Raw genomic sequence first — 20,423 nt, 5'->3', positions numbered from 1 at the left:
AGAGGAATGGAGAGGAGAGGAATGGAGAGGAATGGATTAGAGAAGAATGGAGAGGAGAGGAATGGAGAGGAGAGTAATGGAGAAGAGAAGAATGGAGTGGAGAGGAATGGATTAGAGAAGAATGGAGAGGAGAGGAATGGAGAAGAGAAGAATGGAGTGGAGAGGAATGGAGAGGAGTGGAGAAGAGAAGAATGGAGAGGAGAGGAATGGAGAGGAATGGAGAAGAGAAGAATGGAGAGGAGAGGAATGGAGAGGAATGGATTAGAGAAGAATGGAGAGGAATGGAGAGGAATGGATTAGAGAAGAATGGAGAGGAGAGGAATGGAGAAGAGAAGAATGGAGAGGAATGGAGAAGAGAAGAATGGAGAGGAATGGATTAGAGAAGAATGGAGAGGAGAGGCTTGGAGAGGAGAGTAATGGAGAAGAGAAGAATGGAGAGGAGAGGAATGGAGAGGAGAGTAATGGAGAAGAGAAGAATGGAGAGGAGAGGAATGGAGAGGAATGGATTAGAGAAGAATGGAGAGGAGAGGAATGGAGAAGAAAAAAAGTAGTGCACTATATAGGGAATAGGATTCTGGTCTAAAGTAGTGCACTATATAGGGAATATGGAACCATTTGGGATGCAGACAGACTGCTGCAGACAGCTGAGAGACGTTACTAAATGGAGGGCAGTACAGTACAGCGTCCCAAAGCTCACCTGGTTGCTCCTGCACCTGTCTCACACTCCCGCACCTGTCTCACACTCCCGCACCTGTCTCACACTCCCGCACCTGTCTCACACTCCCGCACCTGTCTCACACTCCCGCACCAGTCTCACACTCCCGCACCAGTCTCACACTCCCGCACCTGTCTCACACTCCCGCACCTGTCTCACACTCCCGCACCTGTCTCACACTCCCGCACCTGTCTCACACTCCCGCACCAGTCTCACACTCCCGCACCAGTCTCACACTCCCGCACCAGTCTCACACTCCCGCACCAGTCTCACACTCCCGCACCTGTCTCACACCCCCGCACCTGTCTCACACTCCCGCACCTGTCTCACACTCCCGCACCTGTCTCACACCCCTGCCCCTCGGAGGACCAGGCGATCCAGTCCAAATAAAGGCTTTCCGTGGACTAGACTGGCTACGAGAAATATTACCGTTGGCATTGGCATGTGAAAGTCTGAGAATAAGGAGTAAAAACAACACTTCTCTCAACTCTCTCTCCTCCTCTCCCTCCTCTGCTCTGACTGAGTAGTCTAAGAACTGAGGCCCTTTCATGGCCCGGTGGTAAAGCTGTGTCCCAAATGGCACCCTATTCCCTACACAGTTCACTACTTATATAGGGAACAGTGTGCCATTTGGGAAACACACAGGCTGTATAAGAACCTGCGTCTCTAGCAGTCATCCAGGAGGATATACAGCACCTTGCAAAAGTATTCATCTCCCTTGTCAGTGTTTCTATTGTGTTGCATGACAACCTGTTATTTAAATGGGTTTTTATTATTTGGATTTGATGTAATGGACATACACATAATAGTCCTAATTGGTGAAGTGAAATTGAAAAAATTATATTTTCTAAAAAAATCTAAAAAATAAAAACACTGAAAAGTGGTGCATATGTATTCATCCCCTTTTGCTATGAAGCACCTAAATGTTTATTTATTTATTTATTTATTTCACCTTTATTTAACCAGGTAGGCTAGTTGAGAACTTGTTCTCATTTACAACTGTGCCCTGGCTAAGATAAAGCATAGCAGTGCGACACAAACAACAACACAGAGTCACAGATGGAATAAACAAACATACAGTCAATAATACTAATAATATAAAAAAAATCGATGTACAGTGTGTACAAATGAGGTAGGATAAGGGAGGTATGGCAATCAATAGGCAATAGGAGTATCTGTCCATAGGACCACTTTAAGCCGTACACTCCACAGAGCTGGGCTTCACAGAAGAGTGGACAGAAAAAAAGCCATTGCTTAAAGAAAAAATAAGCAAACACGTTTGGTGTTCGCCAGAAGGCAAATGGGAGACTCCCCAAACATTTGGAAGAAGGTACTGTGGTCGGATGAGACTAAAATTGAGCTTTTTGGCCATAAAAGTAAATGCTATGTCTGGCGCAAACCCAACACCTCCCATCACCCCAAGAACAGCATCCCCACAGTGAAGCATGGTGGTGGCAGCATCATGCTGTGGGGATGTTTTTCCATCGGCAGGGACTGGGAAACTGGTCAGAATTGAAGGAATGATGGATGGTGTTAAATAGAGGGAAATTCTTGAGGGAAACCTGTTTCAGTCTTACAGAGATTTGAGACTTGGACGGAGGTTCACCTTCCAGAAGGACAATGACCCAAAGCATACTGCTAAAGCAACACTCTAGTGATTTAAGGGGAAACATTTTTTATGTCTTGGAATGGCCTAGTCAAAGCCCAGACCTCAATCCGATTGAGAATCTGTGGTATGACTTAAAGATTGCTGTTCACCAGCGGAACCCTTCCAACTTGAAGAAATTGGAGCAGTTTTGCCTCGAAGAATGGGCAAAAATCCCAGTGGCTAGATGTGCCAAACTTAGAGAGACATACCCAAGAGACAGCTGTAATTGCTGCAAAAGGTGGCTATCGACTTTGAGGGAGTGAATAGTTATGCACGCTCAAAGTCTGTTTTCTTGTATTATTTCTTGTTTGTTTCACAATAAAAAGTATTTTGCATCTTCAAAGTGGTAGGCATGTTGTGTACATCAAATGGTACAAACCCCCCCAAAATCCATTTTAATTCCAGGTTGTGTAGGCAATAAAATAGGAAAAATGGAAAGGGGGGGATGAACACTTTCGCAAGCAACTGTAGGTACATAGCTTTACCTACAGCCGTCATCCAGGAGGGTATAGGTACATAGCTTTACCTACAGCAGTCATCCAGGAGGGTATAGGTACATAGCGTTACCTACAGCAGTCATCCAGGAGGGTATAGGTACATAGCTTTACCTACAGCAGTCATCCAGGAGGGTATATGTACATAGCTTTACCTACAGCAGTAATCGGCTATAGGTACATAGCTTTACCTACAGCAGTCATCCAGGAGGGTATATGTACATAGCTTTACCGACAGCAGTCATCCAGGAGGGTATAGGTACATAGATTTACCTACAGCGGTCATCCAGGAGGGTATAGGTACATAGCTTTACAACCAATGTTTTCCTTGGCCACCAGAGGCTCCACCAATTGTGATTAGCCCACTTATGTCAAGGAGGCAACCTGATAGGACAGCTACTGCAAATCCTAGAGGTCCTTCCAATTACAGGAAGTTAGTATGATAACGCTTAAAATGTGTCTCAAATTGCAACCTACTCTCTATGTCGTACACTAATATGTGCCCTGATGATCACAAGGGAATAGGATGAATCAACACAGGTTGAGGGAGTAATGTTTAGACTACTGGTGTAGTGGGGGATGAATCAACACAGGCTCAGGGAGTAATGTTTAGACTACTGGTGTAGTGGGGGATGAATCAACACAGGCTCAGGGAGTAATGTTTAGACTACTGGTGTAGTGGGGGATGAATCAACACAGGCTCAGGGAGTAATGTTTAGACTACTGGTGTAGTGGAGGATGAAACAACACAGGCTCAGGGAGTAATGTTTAGACTACTGGTGTAGTGGGGGATGAATCAACACAGGCTCAGGGAGTAATGTTTAGACTACTGGTGTAGTGGGGGATGAATCAACACAGGCTCAGGGAGTAATGTTTAGACTACTGGTGTAGTGGGGGATGAATCAACACAGGCTCAGGGAGTAATGTTTAGACTACTGGTGTAGTGGGGGATGAATCAACACAGGCTCAGGGAGTAATGTTTAGACTACTGGTGTAGTGGGGGATGAATCAACACAGGCCCAGGGAGTAATGTTTAGACTACTGGTGTAGTGGGGGATGAATCAACACAGGCTCAGGGAGTAATGTTTAGACTACTGGTGTAGTGGGGGATGAATCAACACAGGCTCAGGGAGTAATGTTTAGACTACTGGTGTAGTGGGGGATGAATCAACACAGGCTCAGGGAGTAATGTTTAGACTACTGGTGTAGTGGGGGATGAATCAACACAGGTTGAGGGAGTAATGTTTAGACTACTGGTGTAGTGGGGGATGAATCAACACAGGTTGAGGGAGTAATGTTTAGACTACTGGTGTAGTGGGGGATGAATCAACACAGGCTCAGGGAGTAATGTTTAGACTATTGGTGTAGTGGGGGATGAATCAACACAGGCTCAGGGAGTAATGTTTAGACTACTGGTGTAGTGGGGGATGAATCAACACAGGCTCAGGGAGTAATGTTTAGACTACTGGTGTAGTGGGGGATGAATCAACACAGGTTGAGGGAGTAATGTTTAGACTACTGGTGTAGTGGAGGATGAATCAACACAGGCTCAGGGAGTAATGTTTAGACTACTGGTGTAGTGGGGGATGAATCAACACAGGCTCAGGGAGTAATGTTTAGACTACTGGTGTAGTGGGGGATGAATCAACACAGGCTCAGGGAGTAATGTTTAGACTACTGGTGTAGTGGGGGATGAATCAACACAGGCTCAGGGAGTAATGTTTAGACTACTGGTGTAGTGGGGGATGAATCAACACAGGCTCAGGGAGTAATGTTTAGACTACTGGTGTAGTGGAGGATGAATCAACACAGGCTCAGGGAGTAATGTTTAGACTACTGGTGTAGTGGGGGATGAATCAACACAGGCTCAGGGAGTAATGTTTAGACTACTGGTGTAGTGGGGGATGAATCAACACAGGCTCGGGGAGTAATGTTTAGACTACTGGTGTAGTGGGGGATGAATCAACACAGGCTCAGGGAGTAATGTTTAGACTACTGGTGTAGTGGGGGATGAATCAACACAGGCTCAGGGAGTAATGTTTAGACTACTGGTGTAGTGGGGGATGAATCAACACAGGCTCAGGGAGTAATGTTTAGACTACTGGTGTAGTGGGGGGTGAATCAACACAGGCTCAGGGAGTAATGTTTAGACTACTGGTGTAGTGGGGGATGAATCAACACAGGCTCAGGGAGTAATGTTTAGACTACTGGTGTAGTGGGGGATGAATCAACACAGGCTCAGGGAGTAATGTTTAGACTACTGGTGTAGTGGGGGATGAATCAACACAGGCTCAGGGAGTAATGTTTAGACTACTGGTGTAGTGGGGGATGAATCAACGCAGGCTCAGGGAGTAATGTTTAGACTACTGGTGTAGTGGGGGATGAATCAACACAGGTTGAGGGAGTAATGTTTAGACTACTGGTGTAGTGGGGGATGAATCAACACAGGCTCAGGGAGTAATGTTTAGACTACTGGTGTAGTGGGGGATGAATCAACACAGGCTCAGGGAGTAATGTTTAGACTACTGGTGTAGTGGGGGATGAATCAACACAGGCTCAGGGAGTAATGTTTAGACTACTGGTGTAGTGGGGGATGAATCAACACAGGCTCAGGGAGTAATGTTTAGACTACTGGTGTAGTGGGGGATGAATCAACACAGGCTCAGGGAGTAATGTTTAGACTACTGGTGTAGTGGGGGATGAATCAACACAGGCTCGGGGAGTAATGTTTAGACTACTGGTGTAGTGGGGGATGAATCAACACAGGCTCAGGGAGTAATGTTTAGACTACTGGTGTAGTGGGGGATGAATCAACACAGGTTGAGGGAGTAATGTTTAGACTACTGGTGTAGTGGGGGATGAATCAACACAGGTTGAGGGAGTAATGTTTAGACTACTGGTGTAGTGGGGGATGAATCAACACAGGCTCAGGGAGTAATGTTTAGACTACTGGTGTAGTGGGGGATGAATCAACACAGGCTCAGGGAGTAATGTTTAGACTACTGGTGTAGTGGGGGATGAATCAACACAGGCTCAGGGAGTAATGTTTAGACTACTGGTGTAGTGGGGGATGAATCAACACAGGCTCAGGGAGTAATGTTTAGACTACTGGTGTAGTGGGGGATGAATCAACACAGGCTCGGGGAGTAATGTTTAGACTACTGGTGTAGTGGAGGATGAATCAACACAGGCTCAGGGAGTAATGTTTAGACTACTGGTGTAGTGGGGGATGAATCAACACAGGCTCAGGGAGTAATGTTTAGACTACTGGTGTAGTGGAGGATGAATCAACACAGGCTCAGGGAGTAATGTTTAGACTACTGGTGTAGTGGGGGATGAATCAACACAGGCTCAGGGAGTAATGTTTAGACTACTGGTGTAGTGGGGGATGAATCAACACAGGCTCAGGGAGTAATGTTTAGACTACTGGTGTAGTGGGGGATGAATCAACACAGGCTCAGGGAGTAATGTTTAGACTACTGGTGTAGTGGGGGATGAATCAACACAGGCTCAGGGAGTAATGTTTAGACTACTGGTGTAGTGGGGGATGAATCAACACAGGCTCAGGGAGTAATGTTTAGACTACTGGTGTAGTGGGGGATGAATCAACACAGGCTCAGGGAGTAATGTTTAGACTACTGGTGTAGTGGGGGATGAATCAACACAGGCTCAGGGAGTAATGTTTAGACTACTGGTGTAGTGGGGGATGAATCAACACAGGCTCAGGGAGTAATGTTTAGACTACTGGTGTAGTGGGGGATGAATCAACACAGGTTGAGGGAGTAATGTTTAGACTACTGGTGTAGTGGGGGATGAATCAACACAGGCTCAGGGAGTAATGTTTAGACTACTGGTGTAGTGGGGGATGAATCAACACAGGCTCAGGGAGTAATGTTTAGACTACTGGTGTAGTGGGGGATGAATCAACACAGGCTCAGGGAGTAATGTTTAGACTACTGGTGTAGTGGGGGATGAATCAACACAGGCTCAGGGAGTAATGTTTAGACTACTGGTGTAGTGGGGGATGAATCAACACAGGCTCGGGAGTAATGTTTAGACTACTGGTGTAGTGGGGGATGAATCAACACAGGCTCGGGGAGTAATGTTTAGACTACTGGTGTAGTGGGGGATGAATCAACACAGGCTCAGGGAGTAATGTTTAGACTACTGGTGTAGTGGAGGATGAATCAACACAGGCTCAGGGAGTAATGTTTAGACTACTGGTGTAGTGGGGGATGAATCAACACAGGCTCAGGGAGTAATGTTTAGACTACTGGTGTAGTGGGGGATGAATCAACACAGGCTCAGGGAGTAATGTTTAGACTAGTGGTGTAGTGGGGGATGAATCAACACAGGCTCAGGGAGTAATGTTTAGACTACTGGTGTAGTGGGGGATGAATCAACACAGAATCCCTCCCTGTCGCTCCTTCCCTCTCATCGTGTCCCTGTCCCACACTCCCTCTCTCTCTGTCCCTCACTCCCCCTGTCCTGCTCTGTCTCTCTCCCCCTCTTTCCCTCTCTCCTGTCCATCAGTTAGTTTTGTGATGGTCCCTTTAACTTGGTCCAACGTAGTGGCTCTAGCCCAATCCCTCCCTCCCTCCCTCCTCTTCCTGATGACGTCCATTACCTAACCTCAAAAAACCTGCTCACAACATTCTCCCGATTCTGAAAATATTTTTCCATTGCGCCGTCCAAACCATGAGGGCCTTTCTTTAGACACACACACACACACACACACACACACACACACACACACTCACGATAGTAAGTGAGGGGGTGGGAGAGAGCAGGAGGGAATAGAAAGGAAGCTGGGGAGAAAGAGGGAGATGGAGAGAAAGAGGGAGATGGACAGAAAGAGGGAAATGGAGAGAAAGAGGGAGATGGACAGAAAGGGAGATGGACAGAAAGACGGAGATGGAGAGAAAGAGGGAGATGGACAGAAAGAGGGAGATGGACAGAAAGAGGGAGATGGACAGAAAGAGGGAGATGGACAGAAAGAGGGAGATGGAGAGAAAGAGGGAAATGGAGAGAAAGAGGGAGATGGACAGAAAGAGGGAGATGGACAGAAAGAGGGAGATGGACAGAAAGGAAGCTGGGGAGAAAGAGGGCTGTGCCCCTGGGAGGAGAAAGACAGATGAAGAGAGGGAGAGGAAGTTCAAATAGTTAAAGTTCGTAAAACAAATTATCTTCAGTACCAATTTAATCAATAAATCCAGGAAACCAAGATGTTTAATACATTCCTGCTTGTGGGCGGTGGAAATGGCAGCTTAAGATAACAGGTACATTCTTGTGTTGCAGAATTTAACTTAAGAGGAGTCATGATTCTCAGATCTAAAAGTACAAAGGAAATAGTATTTCTGTCTGATCAAACAGACTACAGTACACTACGTACTGAAACATGAAGAACCTACTCTGTCTGATCAAACAGACACTACATTCTGAAACATGAAAAATCTACTGTCTGAACCAAACACACACATTCACAATGGAAAACAAGAAACCTACAGCTGACAGAGAGATGGGAGAGAGAAAGAGAGGAGAGGGAGAGTGAGAGACCTACAGAGAGAGAGAAAAAAGGAGAGAGAGGAGAGGGAGAGAGAGACCTACAGAGAGAGAGAAAGAGGAGAGAGAGAGATGAGAGGGAGAGAGAGACTTACAGTGAGAGAGAAAGAGGAGAGATAAGAAGAGGGAGACCTACAGAGAGAGAGAAAGAGGAGAGAGAGAATGAGAGGGAGAGAGAGACCTACAGAGAGAGAAAGAGGATGGAGATAAGGAGAGGAGAGAGAGACCTACAGAGAGAGAGAAAGAGGAGAGAGAGAAAGAGATGAGAGGGAGAGACCTACAGAGAGAGAGAAAGAGGAGAGAGAAGGGGAGGGAGAGAGAGACCTACAGAGAGAGAGAAAGAGGAGAGAGAGAAAGAGAGGAGAGGGAGAGACCTACAGAGAGAGAGAAAGAGGAGAGAGAGAAAGAGATGAGAGGGAGAGACCTACAGAGAGAGAGAAAGAGGAGAGAGAAGGGGAGGGAGAGAGAGACCTACAGAGAGAGAGAAAGAGGAGAGAGAGAAAGAGAGGAGAGGGAGAGACCTACAGAGAGAGAGAAAGAGGAGAGAGAGAAGGAGAGGGAGAGATTCCTACAGAGAGAGAGAAAGAGGAGAGAGAGAAGGAGAGGAGAGGGAGAGAGAGACCTACAGAGAGAAAGCGAGAGGCAGAGCGAAAGAGTGAAAGAGAGACCTACAGAGAGAAAAAGTGAGAGAGACCTACAGAGAGAAAGCATGAGAGAGGGACCTACAGAGAGGAAGAATGAGAGACCAGGAGAGAAAGACCTACAGAGAAAAAGCGTGAGAGAGGGACCTACAGAGAGAAAGCGTGAGAGTGAGACCTACAGAGAGAAAGAGTGAGAGACCTACAGAGAGAAAGCGTGAGAGAGGGACCTACAGAGAGAAAGCGTGAGAGAGAGACCTTCAGAGAGAAAGAGTGAGAGAGAGACCTAAAGAGAGAAAGCGTGAGAGAGGGACCTACAGAGAGAAAGCGTGAGAGTGAGACCTACAGAGAGAAAGAGTGAGAGAGACCTACAGAGAGAAAGCGTGAGAGAGGGACCTACAGAGAGAAAGCGTGAGAGAGAGACCTACAGAGAGAAAGAGTGAGAGAGAGACCTAAAGAGAGAAAGCGTGAGAGAGGGACCTACAGAGAGAAAGCGTGAGAGAGACATACAGAGAGAGAGACCTACAGAGAGAAAGCGTGAGAGAGGGACCTACAGAGAGAAAGAATGAGAGAGACCAACAAAGAGAAAGACCTACAGAAAGAAAGCGTGAGAGAGAGACCTACAGAGAGAAAGAGTGAGAGAGAGACCTACAGAGAGAAAGCGTGAGAGGGACCTACAGAGAGAAAGCGTGAGAGAGACCTACAGAGAGAAAGAGTGAGATAGAGACCTAAAGTTAGAAAGTGTGAGAGAGGGACCTACAGAGAGAAAGCGTGAGAGAGGGACCTACAGAGAGAGGGACCTACAGAGAGAGAGACCTACAGAGAGAGACCTACAGAGAGAGGGACCTACAGAGAGGGGACCTACAGAGAGAGGGACATACAGAGAGAAAGTGTGAGAGAGAGACCTAAAGACAGAAAGCGTGAGAGAAAGACCTACAGAGAGAAAGCGTGAGAGGGACCTACAGAGAGAAAGCGTGAGAGAGACCTACAGAGAGAAAGAGTGAGATAGAGACCTACAGTTAGAAAGCGTGAGAGAGGGACCTACAGAGAGAAAGCGTGAGAGAGGGAACTACAGAGAGAGGGACCTACAGAGAGAGAGACCTACAGAGAGAGAGACCTACAGAGAGAGGGACCTACAGAGAGAGGGACCTACAGAGAGAGGGACCTACAGTGAGAGGGACCTACAGAGAGAAAGTGTGAGAGAGAGACCTACAGACAGAAAGCGTGAGAGAGAGACCTACAGAGAGAAAGAGTGAGAGAGAGACCTACAGAGAGAAAGCGTGAGAGAGGGACCTACAGAGAGAAAGCGTGAGATAGAGACCTAAAGTTAGAAAGCGTGAGAGAGGGACCTACAGAGAGAAAGCATGAGAGAGGGACCTACAGAGAGAGGGACCTACAGAGAGAGAGACCTACAGAGAGAGAGACCTACAGAGAGGGACCTACAGAGAGAGGGACCTACAGAGAGAGGGACCTACAGAGAGAAAGTGTGAGAGAGAGACCTACAGACAGAAAGCGTGAGAGAGAGACCTACAGAGAGAAAGAGTGAGAGAGAGACCTACAGAGAGAAAGCGTGAGAGAGAGACCTACAGAGAGAAAGAGTGAGATAGAGACCTAAAGTTAGAAAGCATGAGAGAGGGACCTACAGAGAGAAAGCGTGACATAGAGACCTAAAGTTAGAAAGCGTGAGAGAGGGACCTACAGAGAGAGAGAGACCTACAGAGAGAGAGACCTACAGAGAGAGGGACCTACAGAGAGAGGGACCTTCAGAGAGTGAGACCAACAGAGAGAAAAACCTACAAAGAGAAAGCGTGAGAGAGGGACCTACAGAGAGAAAGCGTGAGAGTGAGACCTACAGAGAGAAAGAGTGAGAGAGACCTACAGAGAGAAAGCGTGAGAGAGGGACCTACAGAGAGAAAGTGTGAGAGAGAGACCTACAGAGAGAAAGAGTGAGAGAGATACCTACAGAGAGAAAGCGTGAGAGAGGGACCTACAGAGAGAAAGCGTGAGAGGGACCTACAGAGAGAAAGCGTGAGAGAGGGACCTACAGAGAGAGGGACCTACAGAGAGAGAGACCTACAGAGAGAGAGACCTACAGAGAGAGGGACCTACAGAGAGAGGGACCTACAGAGAGGGACCTACAGAGAGAAAGTGTGAGAGAGAGACCTACAGACAGAAAGCGTGAGAGAGATACCTACAGAGAGAAAGAGTGAGAGAGAGAACAAAAGAGAGAAAGCGTGAGAGAGAGACCTACAGAGAGAAAGAGTGAGATAGAGACCTAAAGTTAGAAAGCGTGAGAGAGGGACCTACAGAGAGAAAGCGTGAGATAGAGACCTAAAGTTAGAAAGCGTGAGAGAGGGACCTACAGAGAGAGAGACCTACAGAGAGAGACCTACAGAGAGAGGGACCTACAGAGAGAGAGACCTACAGAGAGAGGGACCTACAGAGAGAGGGACCTACAGAGAGGGACCTACAGAGAGAGGGACCTACAGAGAGAGGACCTACAGAGAGAGGGACCTACAGAGAGAGACCTACAGAGAGAGACCTATAGAGAGAGACCTACAGAGAGAGGGACCTACAGAGAGAGGGACCTACAGAGAGAGGGACCTACAGAGAGGGACCTACAGAGAGAGGGACCTACAGAGAGAAAGACCTACAGAGAGAGACCTAAAGAGAGAGGGACCTACAGAGAGAGGGACCTACAGAGAGAGGGACCTACAGAGAGAGACCTACAGAGAGAGGGGCTTACAGAGAGAGGGACCTACAGAGAGGGACCTACAGAGAGAGGGACCTACAGAGAGAGGGACCTACAGAGAGAGGGACCTACAAAGAGAGACCTACAGAGAGAGAGACCTACAGAGAGAGGGACCTACAGAGAGAGGGACCTACAGAGAGGGACCTACAGAGAGAGGGACCTACAGAGAGAGAGACCTACAGAAGAGGGACCTACAGAGAGAGGGACCTACAGAGAGAGGGACCTACAGAGAGAGACCTACAGAGAGAGGGACCTACAGAGAGAGGGACCTACAGAGAGAGAGACCTACAGAGAGAGGGACCTACAGAGAGAGGGACCTACAGAGAGAGGGACCTACAGAGAGAGGGACCTACAGAGGGGGACCTACAGAGAGAGGGACCTTCAGAGAGAGGGACCTACAGAGAGAGGGACCTACAGAAAGAGGGACCTACAGAAAGAGGGACCTACAGAGAGAGGGACCTACAGAGAGAGAGACCTACAGAGAGAGGGACCTACAGAGAGAGAGACCTACAGAGAGAGGGACCTTCAGAGAGTGAGACCAACAGAGAGAAAAACCTACAAAGAGAAAGCGTGAGAGAGGGACCTACAGAGAGAAAGCGTGAGAGTGAGACCTACAGAGAGAAAGAGTGAGAGAGACCTACAGAGAGAAAGCGTGAGAGAGGGACCTACAGAGAGAAAGTGTGAGAGAGAGACCTACAGAGAGAAAGAGTGAGAGAGATACCTACAGAGAGAAAGCGTGAGAGAGGGACCTACAGAGAGAAAGCGTGAGAGGGACCTACAGAGAGAAAGCGTGAGAGAGGGACCTACAGAGAGAGGGACCTACAGAGAGAGAGACCTACAGAGAGAGAGACCTACAGAGAGAGGGACCTACAGAGAGAGGGACCTACAGAGAGGGACCTACAGAGAGAAAGTGTGAGAGAGAGACCTACAGACAGAAAGCGTGAGAGAGATACCTACAGAGAGAAAGAGTGAGAGAGAGAACAAAAGAGAGAAAGCGTGAGAGAGAGACCTACAGAGAGAAAGAGTGAGATAGAGACCTAAAGTTAGAAAGCGTGAGAGAGGGACCTACAGAGAGAAAGCGTGAGATAGAGACCTAAAGTTAGAAAGCGTGAGAGAGGGACCTACAGAGAGAGAGACCTACAGAGAGAGACCTACAGAGAGAGGGACCTACAGAGAGAGAGACCTACAGAGAGAGGGACCTACAGAGAGAGGGACCTACAGAGAGGGACCTACAGAGAGAGGGACCTACAGAGAGAGGGACCTACAGAGAGAGGGACCTACAGAGAGAGACCTACAGAGAGAGACCTATAGAGAGAGAGACCTACAGAGAGAGGGACCTACAGAGAGAGGGACCTACAGAGAGAGGGACCTACAGAGAGAGAGACCTACAGAGAGAGGGACCTACAGAGAGGGACCTACAGAGAGAGGGACCTACAGAGAGAGACCTACAGAGAGAGACCTAAAGAGAGAGGGACCTACAGAGAGAGGGACCTACAGAGAGAGGGACCTACAGAGAGAGACCTACAGAGAGAGGGGCTTACAGAGAGAGGGACCTACAGAGAGGGACCTACAGAGAGAGGGACCTACAGAGAGAGGGACCTACAGAGAGAGGGACCTACAAAGAGAGACCTACAGAGAGAGAGACCTACAGAGAGAGGGACCTACAGAGAGGGACCTACAGAGAGGGACCTACAGAGAGAGGGACCTACAGAGAGAGAGACCTACAGAAGAGGGACCTACAGAGAGAGGGACCTACAGAGAGAGGGACCTACAGAGAGAGAGACCTACAGAGAGAGGGACCTACAGAGAGAGGGACCTACAGAGAGAGAGACCTACAGAGAGAGGGACCTACAGAGAGGGACCTACAGAGAGAGGGACCTACAGAGAGAGGGACCTACAGAGGGGGACCTACAGAGAGAGGGACCTTCAGAGAGAGGGACCTACAGAGAGAGGGACCTACAGAAAGAGGGACCTACAGAAAGAGGGACCTACAGAGAGAGGGACCTACAGAGAGAGAGACCTACAGAGAGAGGGACCTACAGAGAGAGAGACCTACAGAGAGAGGGACCTACAGAGAGAGGGACCTACAGAGAGAGAGACCTACAGAGAGAGGGACCTACAGAGAGAGAGACCTACAGAGAGAGGGACCTACAGAGGAGAGGGACCTACAGAGAGAGGGACCTACAGAGAGGGACCTACAGAGAGAGACCTACAGAGAGGGACCTTCAGAGAGAGACCTACAGAGAGAGGGACCTACAGAGAGAGGGACCTACAGAGAGAGGGACCTACAGAGAGAGAGACCTACAGAGAGAGGGACCTACAGAGAGAGGGACCTACAGAGAGAGGGACCTACAGAGAGAGGGACCTACAGAGAGAGACCTACAGAGAGAGGGACCTTCAGAGAGAGAGACCTACAGAGAGAGGGACCTACAGAGAGAGGGACCTACAGAGAGAGGGACCTACAGAGAGGGACCTACAGAGAGAGACCTACAGAGAGAGGGACCTACAGAGAGAGAGACCTACAGAGAGAGGGACCTACAGAGAGAGGGACCTACAGAGAGAGGGACCTACAGAGAGAGAGACCTACAGAGAGAGGGACCTACAGAGAGAGGGACCTACAGAGAGAGAGACCTACAGAGAGAGGGACCTACAGAGAGAGAGACCTACAGAGAGAGGGACCTACAGAGAGAGGGACCTACAGAGAGAGAGACCTACAGAGAGAGGGACCTACAGAGAGAGGGACCTACAGAGAGAGAGAGACCTACAGAGAGAGGGACCTACAGAGAGAGGGACCTACAGAGAGACCTACAGAAAGAGGGACCTACAGAGAGAGACCTACAGAGAGAGAGACCTAGAGAGAGGGACCTACAGAGAGAGAGACCTACAGAGAGAGGGACCTACAGAGAGAGGGACCTACAGAGAGAGAGACCTACAGAAAGAGGGACCTACAGAGAGAGGGACCTACAGAGAGAGGGACCTACAGAGAGAGGGACCTACAGAGAGAGAGACATACAGAGAGAGGGACCTACAGAGAGAGAGACCTACAGAGAGAGGGACCTACAGAGAGAGGGACCTACAGAGAGAGGGACCTACAGAGAGAGAGACCTACAGAGAGAGAGACCTACAGAGAGAGGGACTGCTGCCTCTAAGGTGCTGGGTTGTGTTTGCTTTCTCCTCCTGCCAGAGGATGTTATGAGCCTCTCATCCCAGGCAGAGTCTGTAACGTGTGAACGCCTCAGTCATGCCTGGTCTACTGCAGGGATTTACAGGCCCTTCATTAAGACCTCTGGACAGAGGACAGGAGAACAGAGGAGGAGAGATCCCCCAAGCCTCAAACCAACCCCCATGACCAGTAGCCAAGAGCCCAAGACGGACAGAGAACGGACAGAGGAGAGAGGAGAGAGGCTATGTGGGGAGGGGGGGGGGGGGGTTGTTACTCGTGTCTTATTCACATTGCCCTGCTTCCTTCCAGCAGCCACATCTGGCTCTGTTTATCACCTAGACCCTGCCGGCTGGACAGCTAGACAGGAGGCCTCCACTACACGTCAGGATACGAGAGGAGCTGGAGGCCGGACAGGAGGGCTGCACTACACGTCAGGACACGAGAGGCGCTGGAGGCCGGACAGGAGGGCTGGATAGGAGGGCTGCACTACACGTCAGGAGACGAGAGGAGCTGGAGGCTGGACAGGAGGCCGGACAGGAGGCCGGACAGGAGGGCTGGATAGGAGGGCTGCACTACACGTCATGAGAGATTCTAATCATCAGCCATGACAGATATTCTACAAGGAGGATGACCGACTCCTCATTCAACACTCATATACAGCATTTGGATTCCTTCCCACAAAGTGGAAAAAGTTACCTGGTCAGTTCCCCTTCCAGAAAGACACACGTTTATAAATGAGAGTTTACTGTATGTAGAGATGATTACCATGATGGGTGACGGAGCTGCAAACACTGCAGACTATCGATCAATTAAACATTACAGAAGAATATGTCACAGAGTGGAATCTATTAAAGGTGGGAAGCAGTGGCAGGGTTGGATGGCTGCTGTGTTGAGAGAAAGAAAGACAGAAAGAAAGACAGAAAGACAGAAAGAAAGAAAGAAAGAAAGAAAGAAAGAAAGAAAGGAGAGAAATCTGAAGACAGAGCAAAAGCTTGAGAGTGAGAGCAGGGGGAAAGAGAGAGAGAGAGAGAGAGAGAGAGAGAAAGAAAGAGAGAGAGAGAGAGAGTGAGAGAGAGAAAGAAAGAAAGAGAGAAAGAAAGACAAAGAAAGAAAGAGAGAAAGAAAGAAAGAAAGAGAGAAAGAAAGAAAGAGAGAAAGAAAGGAGAGAAATCTGAAGACAGAGCAGAAGCTTGAGAGTGAGAGCAGGGGGAAAGAGAGAGAGACAGAGAGACGGAGGGACAATGAGGCCCATTGATAGTGTGGAGACGGGGCAGGGTACCTCCGGCTGGCCCAGGTGCAGTCAGGCAGCCTCAGAGTGCAGCCTCAGTACAGACAGACACACATTGATTACAGTCTGTATTCCAAATGGCAAAAACAGAGAGAGCAGAGCACTGCAGCCCTGTTGAACTTCAACTACAGGATCCCTCTCTCTACACACACACACACACACACTAGCCGGCTACCAGCCAGTTACTCAACCCTGCACCTTAGAGACTGCTACCCTCTGTACATAGACCTGTCATCACTGGTTACTCAACCCTGAACCTTAGAGACTGCTGCCCTCTGTACATAGACCTGTCATCACTGGTTACTCAACCCTACACCTTAGAGACTGCTGCCCTCTGTACATAGACCTGTCATCACTGGTTACTCAACCCTGCACCTTAGAGACTGCTGCCCTCTGTACATAGACCTGTCATCACTGGTTACTCAACCCTGCACCTTAGAGACTGCTGCCCTCTGTGCATAGACCTGTCATCACTGGTCACTCCACCCTACACCTTAGAGACTGCTGCCCTATATACTGTACATAGACCTGTCATCACTGTTACTCAACCCTACACCTTAGAGACTGCTGCCCGCTGTACATAGACCTGTCATCACTGGTCACTCAACCCTGAACCTTAGAGACTGCTGCCCTCTGTACATAGACCTGTCATCACTGGTCACTCCACCCTACACCTTAGAGACTGCTGCCCTCTGTACATAGACCTGTCATCACTGTTACTCAACCCTATACCTTAGAGACTGCTGCCCTCTGTACATAGACCTGTCATCACTGTTACTCAACCCTACACCTTAGAGACTGCTGCCCCCATATACTGTACATAGACCTGTCATCACTGGTTACTCAACACTACACCTTAGACACTGCTGCCCTCTGTACATAGACCTGTCATCACTGGTTACTCAACCCTACACCTTAGAGACTGCTGCCCTCTGTACATAGACCTGTCATCACTGTTACTCAACCCTACACCTTAGAGACTGCTGCCCCCATATACTGTACATAGACCTGTCATCACTGGTTACTCAACCCTACACCTTAGAGACTGCTGCCCCATATACTGTACATAGACCTGTCATCACTGTTACTCAACCCTGCACCTTAGAGACTGCTGCCCCATATACTGTACATAGACCTGTCATCACTGTTACTCAACTCTGCACCTTAGAGACTGCTGCCCCATATACTGTACATAGACCTGTCATCACTGGTCACTCAACCCTACACCTTAGAGACTGCTGCCCTCTGTACATAGACCTGTCATCACTGGTCACTCAACCCTGCACCTTAGAGACTGCTGCCCCATATAGACATGGAAACACTGGCCACTTTAATAATGGAACTTTGGTCACTTTAATTATGTCACATAGAGGCAGTATTCTACTGTATTTTAGTCAAAAAAATATGTATATATTTCTTAACTCTGTGTGTGCGTGTGTGTGTGTGTGTGTGTGTGTGTGTGTGTGTGTGTGTGTGTGTGTGTGTGTGTGTGTGTGTGTGTGTGTGTGTGTTGTTAAATATTACTGCACAAGCAATTCACTAGACCCGCAATAACATCTGTTACGTGACCAATAACATCAGCTGAATACGTGACCAATAACATCAGCTGAATATGTGACCAATAACATCAGCTAAATACATGACCAATAACATCAGCTAAATATGTGACCAATAATATCTGCTAAATATGTGACCAATAACATCAGCTAAATACGTGACCAATAACATCAGCTAAATACGTGACCAATAACATCAGCTAAATACGTGACCAATAATATCTGCTAAATATGTGACCAATAACATCAGCTAAATACGTGACCAATAACATCAGCTAAATACGTGACCAATAACATCAGCTAAATACGTGACCAATAACATCAGCTGAATACGTGACCAATAACATCAGCTAAATACGTGACCAATAACATCAGCTGAATATGTGACCAATAACATCAGCTGAATACGTGACCAATAACATCAGCTGAATACGTGACCAATAACATCAGCTGAATACGTGACCAATAACATCAGCTAAATATGTGACCAATAACATCAGCTAAATATGTGACCAATAACATCAGCTAAATACGTGACCAATAACATCAGCTAAATATGTGACCGATAACATCAGCTGAATATGTGACCGATAACATCAGCTAAATACGTGACCAATAACATCTGTTAAATATGTGACCAATAACATCTGTTAAATATGTGACCAATAACATCAGCTAAATACTTGAACAATAACATCTGTTAAATATGTGACCAATAACATCTGTTAAATATGTGACCAATAACATCTGTTAAATATGTGACCAATAACATCTGTTAAATATGTGACCAATAACATCTGTTAAATATGTGACCAATAACATCGGTTAAATATGTGACCAATAACATCTGTTAAATATGTGACCAATAACATCGGTTAAATATGTGACCAATAACATCTGTTAAATATGTGACCAATAACATCTGTTAAATATGTGACCAATAACATCTGTTAAATATGTGACCAATAACATCTGTTAAATATGTGACCAATAACATCAGCTGAATATGTGACCAATAACATCAGCTAAATACTTGAACAATAACATCAGCTAAATATGTGACCAATAACATCTGTTAAATATGTGACCAATAACATCAGCTGAATATGTGACCAATAACATCAGCTAAATATGTGACCAATAACATCAGCTAAATATGTGACCAATAATATCTGAATTGATTTATCATCACACACACACCTCAGGAGTCAACCAGCTGTAGTAGTAGACACATAGGACCCTACTCACAATGCTCTCAATCAGGAGCTCAAAGCAAGTAGTCAATATATACCAGTATATATACAGTGCCTTGCGAAAGTATTCGGCCCCCTTGAACTTTGCGACCTTTTACTCTTTACTGAGAGTAAAGGGGCTGAATAATTTTGCACGCCCAATTTTTCAGTTTTTGATTTGTTAAAAAAGTTTGAAATATCCAATAAATGTCGTTCCACTTCATGATTGTGTCCCACTTGTTGTTGATTCTTCACAAAAAATACAGTTTTATATCTTTATGTTTGAAGCCTGAAATGTGGCAAAAGGTTGCAAAGTTCAAGGGGGCCGAATACTTTCGCAAGGCACTGTATTTAACCTCAATTAAGTAAGTTAAGAACAAATTCTTATTTTCAATGACAGCCTAACTAGGAACAGTGGGTTAAGACAACTGCCTTGTTCAGGGGCAGAACAACAGATTTGTACCTTGTCAGCTTGGGGATTCGATCGAGCAACCTTTCGGTTACAAGTCCAACGCTCTAACCACCAGCTACCTGCCACCACTTATGACCATGAGCAACAACATATTATTCATTTCTAACCAGTACTGCACCCTAAAGTCAAAGAATGAACATTAAACAACAACTACTAAACAAACATAGTACTTGTAGATGCATTTGAGTAGCGTGGGTCCAAGACATGACTAGTCACCTAAAAACAAGAGCATTACTGCCATCTATGGGCCAGGAGTGGAACTGCAGCCATATATGGGCCAGTAGTAGAACTGTAGCTAAATAAAAAACAAGTGCATTACTGCCATCTATGGGCCAGGAGTGGAACTGCAGCCATCTATGGGCCAGTAGTAGAACTGTAGCTAGATAAAAACAAGAGCATACCGCCCTCTATGGGCCAAAAGTAGAACTGTAGCTAAATAAAAAAAAAGAGCACTACTGCCATCTATGGGCCAGGAGTGGAACTGCAGCCATCTATGGGCCAGTAGTAGAACTGTAGCTAAATAAAAACAATTGCATTACTGCCATCTATGGTCCAGGAGTGGAACTGCAGCCATCTATGGGCCAGTAGTAGAACTGTAGCTTGATAAAAACAAGAGCATACCGCCCTCTATGGGCCAAAAGTAGAACTGTAGCTAAATAAATAAAAACAAGAGCATTACTGCCATCTATGGGCCAGAAGTAGAACTGTCGCTAAATAGTCTTGTCTCTCGCATTGGGTTGTACCAGTTCAGGGTCATGGCTTTCAGACTAGAAATGTACCTGCGACACATGACAACCAGTGCAACCATTCCCTTATTGCAGTGTGATCAAAACAGCCTTCAAAACAGTGTTTTAATGAGTTGACATTATTTGTGTTATTGATAGGTAGTGTAATGTAAAGGCA

General features: G+C 47.1%; 1 protein-coding gene across 1 annotated transcript in view; it reads right to left on the bottom strand.

Moving 5' to 3' along the window:
* Positions 1–15,347: 15,347 nt before the first annotated feature.
* LOC135513373 (paladin-like) overlaps positions 15,348–20,423 on the bottom strand; it is a 101,689-nt gene continuing 96,613 nt past the window's right edge. The window contains exon 19 of the mRNA XM_064936299.1: positions 15,348–15,458. Coding sequence (XP_064792371.1) covers positions 15,348–15,458 — 111 coding nt within the window. The remainder of the gene's footprint in view (positions 15,459–20,423) is intronic.

The sequence above is a fragment of the Oncorhynchus masou genome, chromosome 24 (genome assembly GCF_036934945.1).
Source record: "Oncorhynchus masou masou isolate Uvic2021 chromosome 24, UVic_Omas_1.1, whole genome shotgun sequence".
NCBI classification, from domain to species: Eukaryota; Metazoa; Chordata; class Actinopteri; order Salmoniformes; family Salmonidae; genus Oncorhynchus; species Oncorhynchus masou.
The sequence above is the reverse complement of the archived record's forward strand: the minus strand, read 5'-3'. Positions and strand labels throughout refer to the sequence as shown.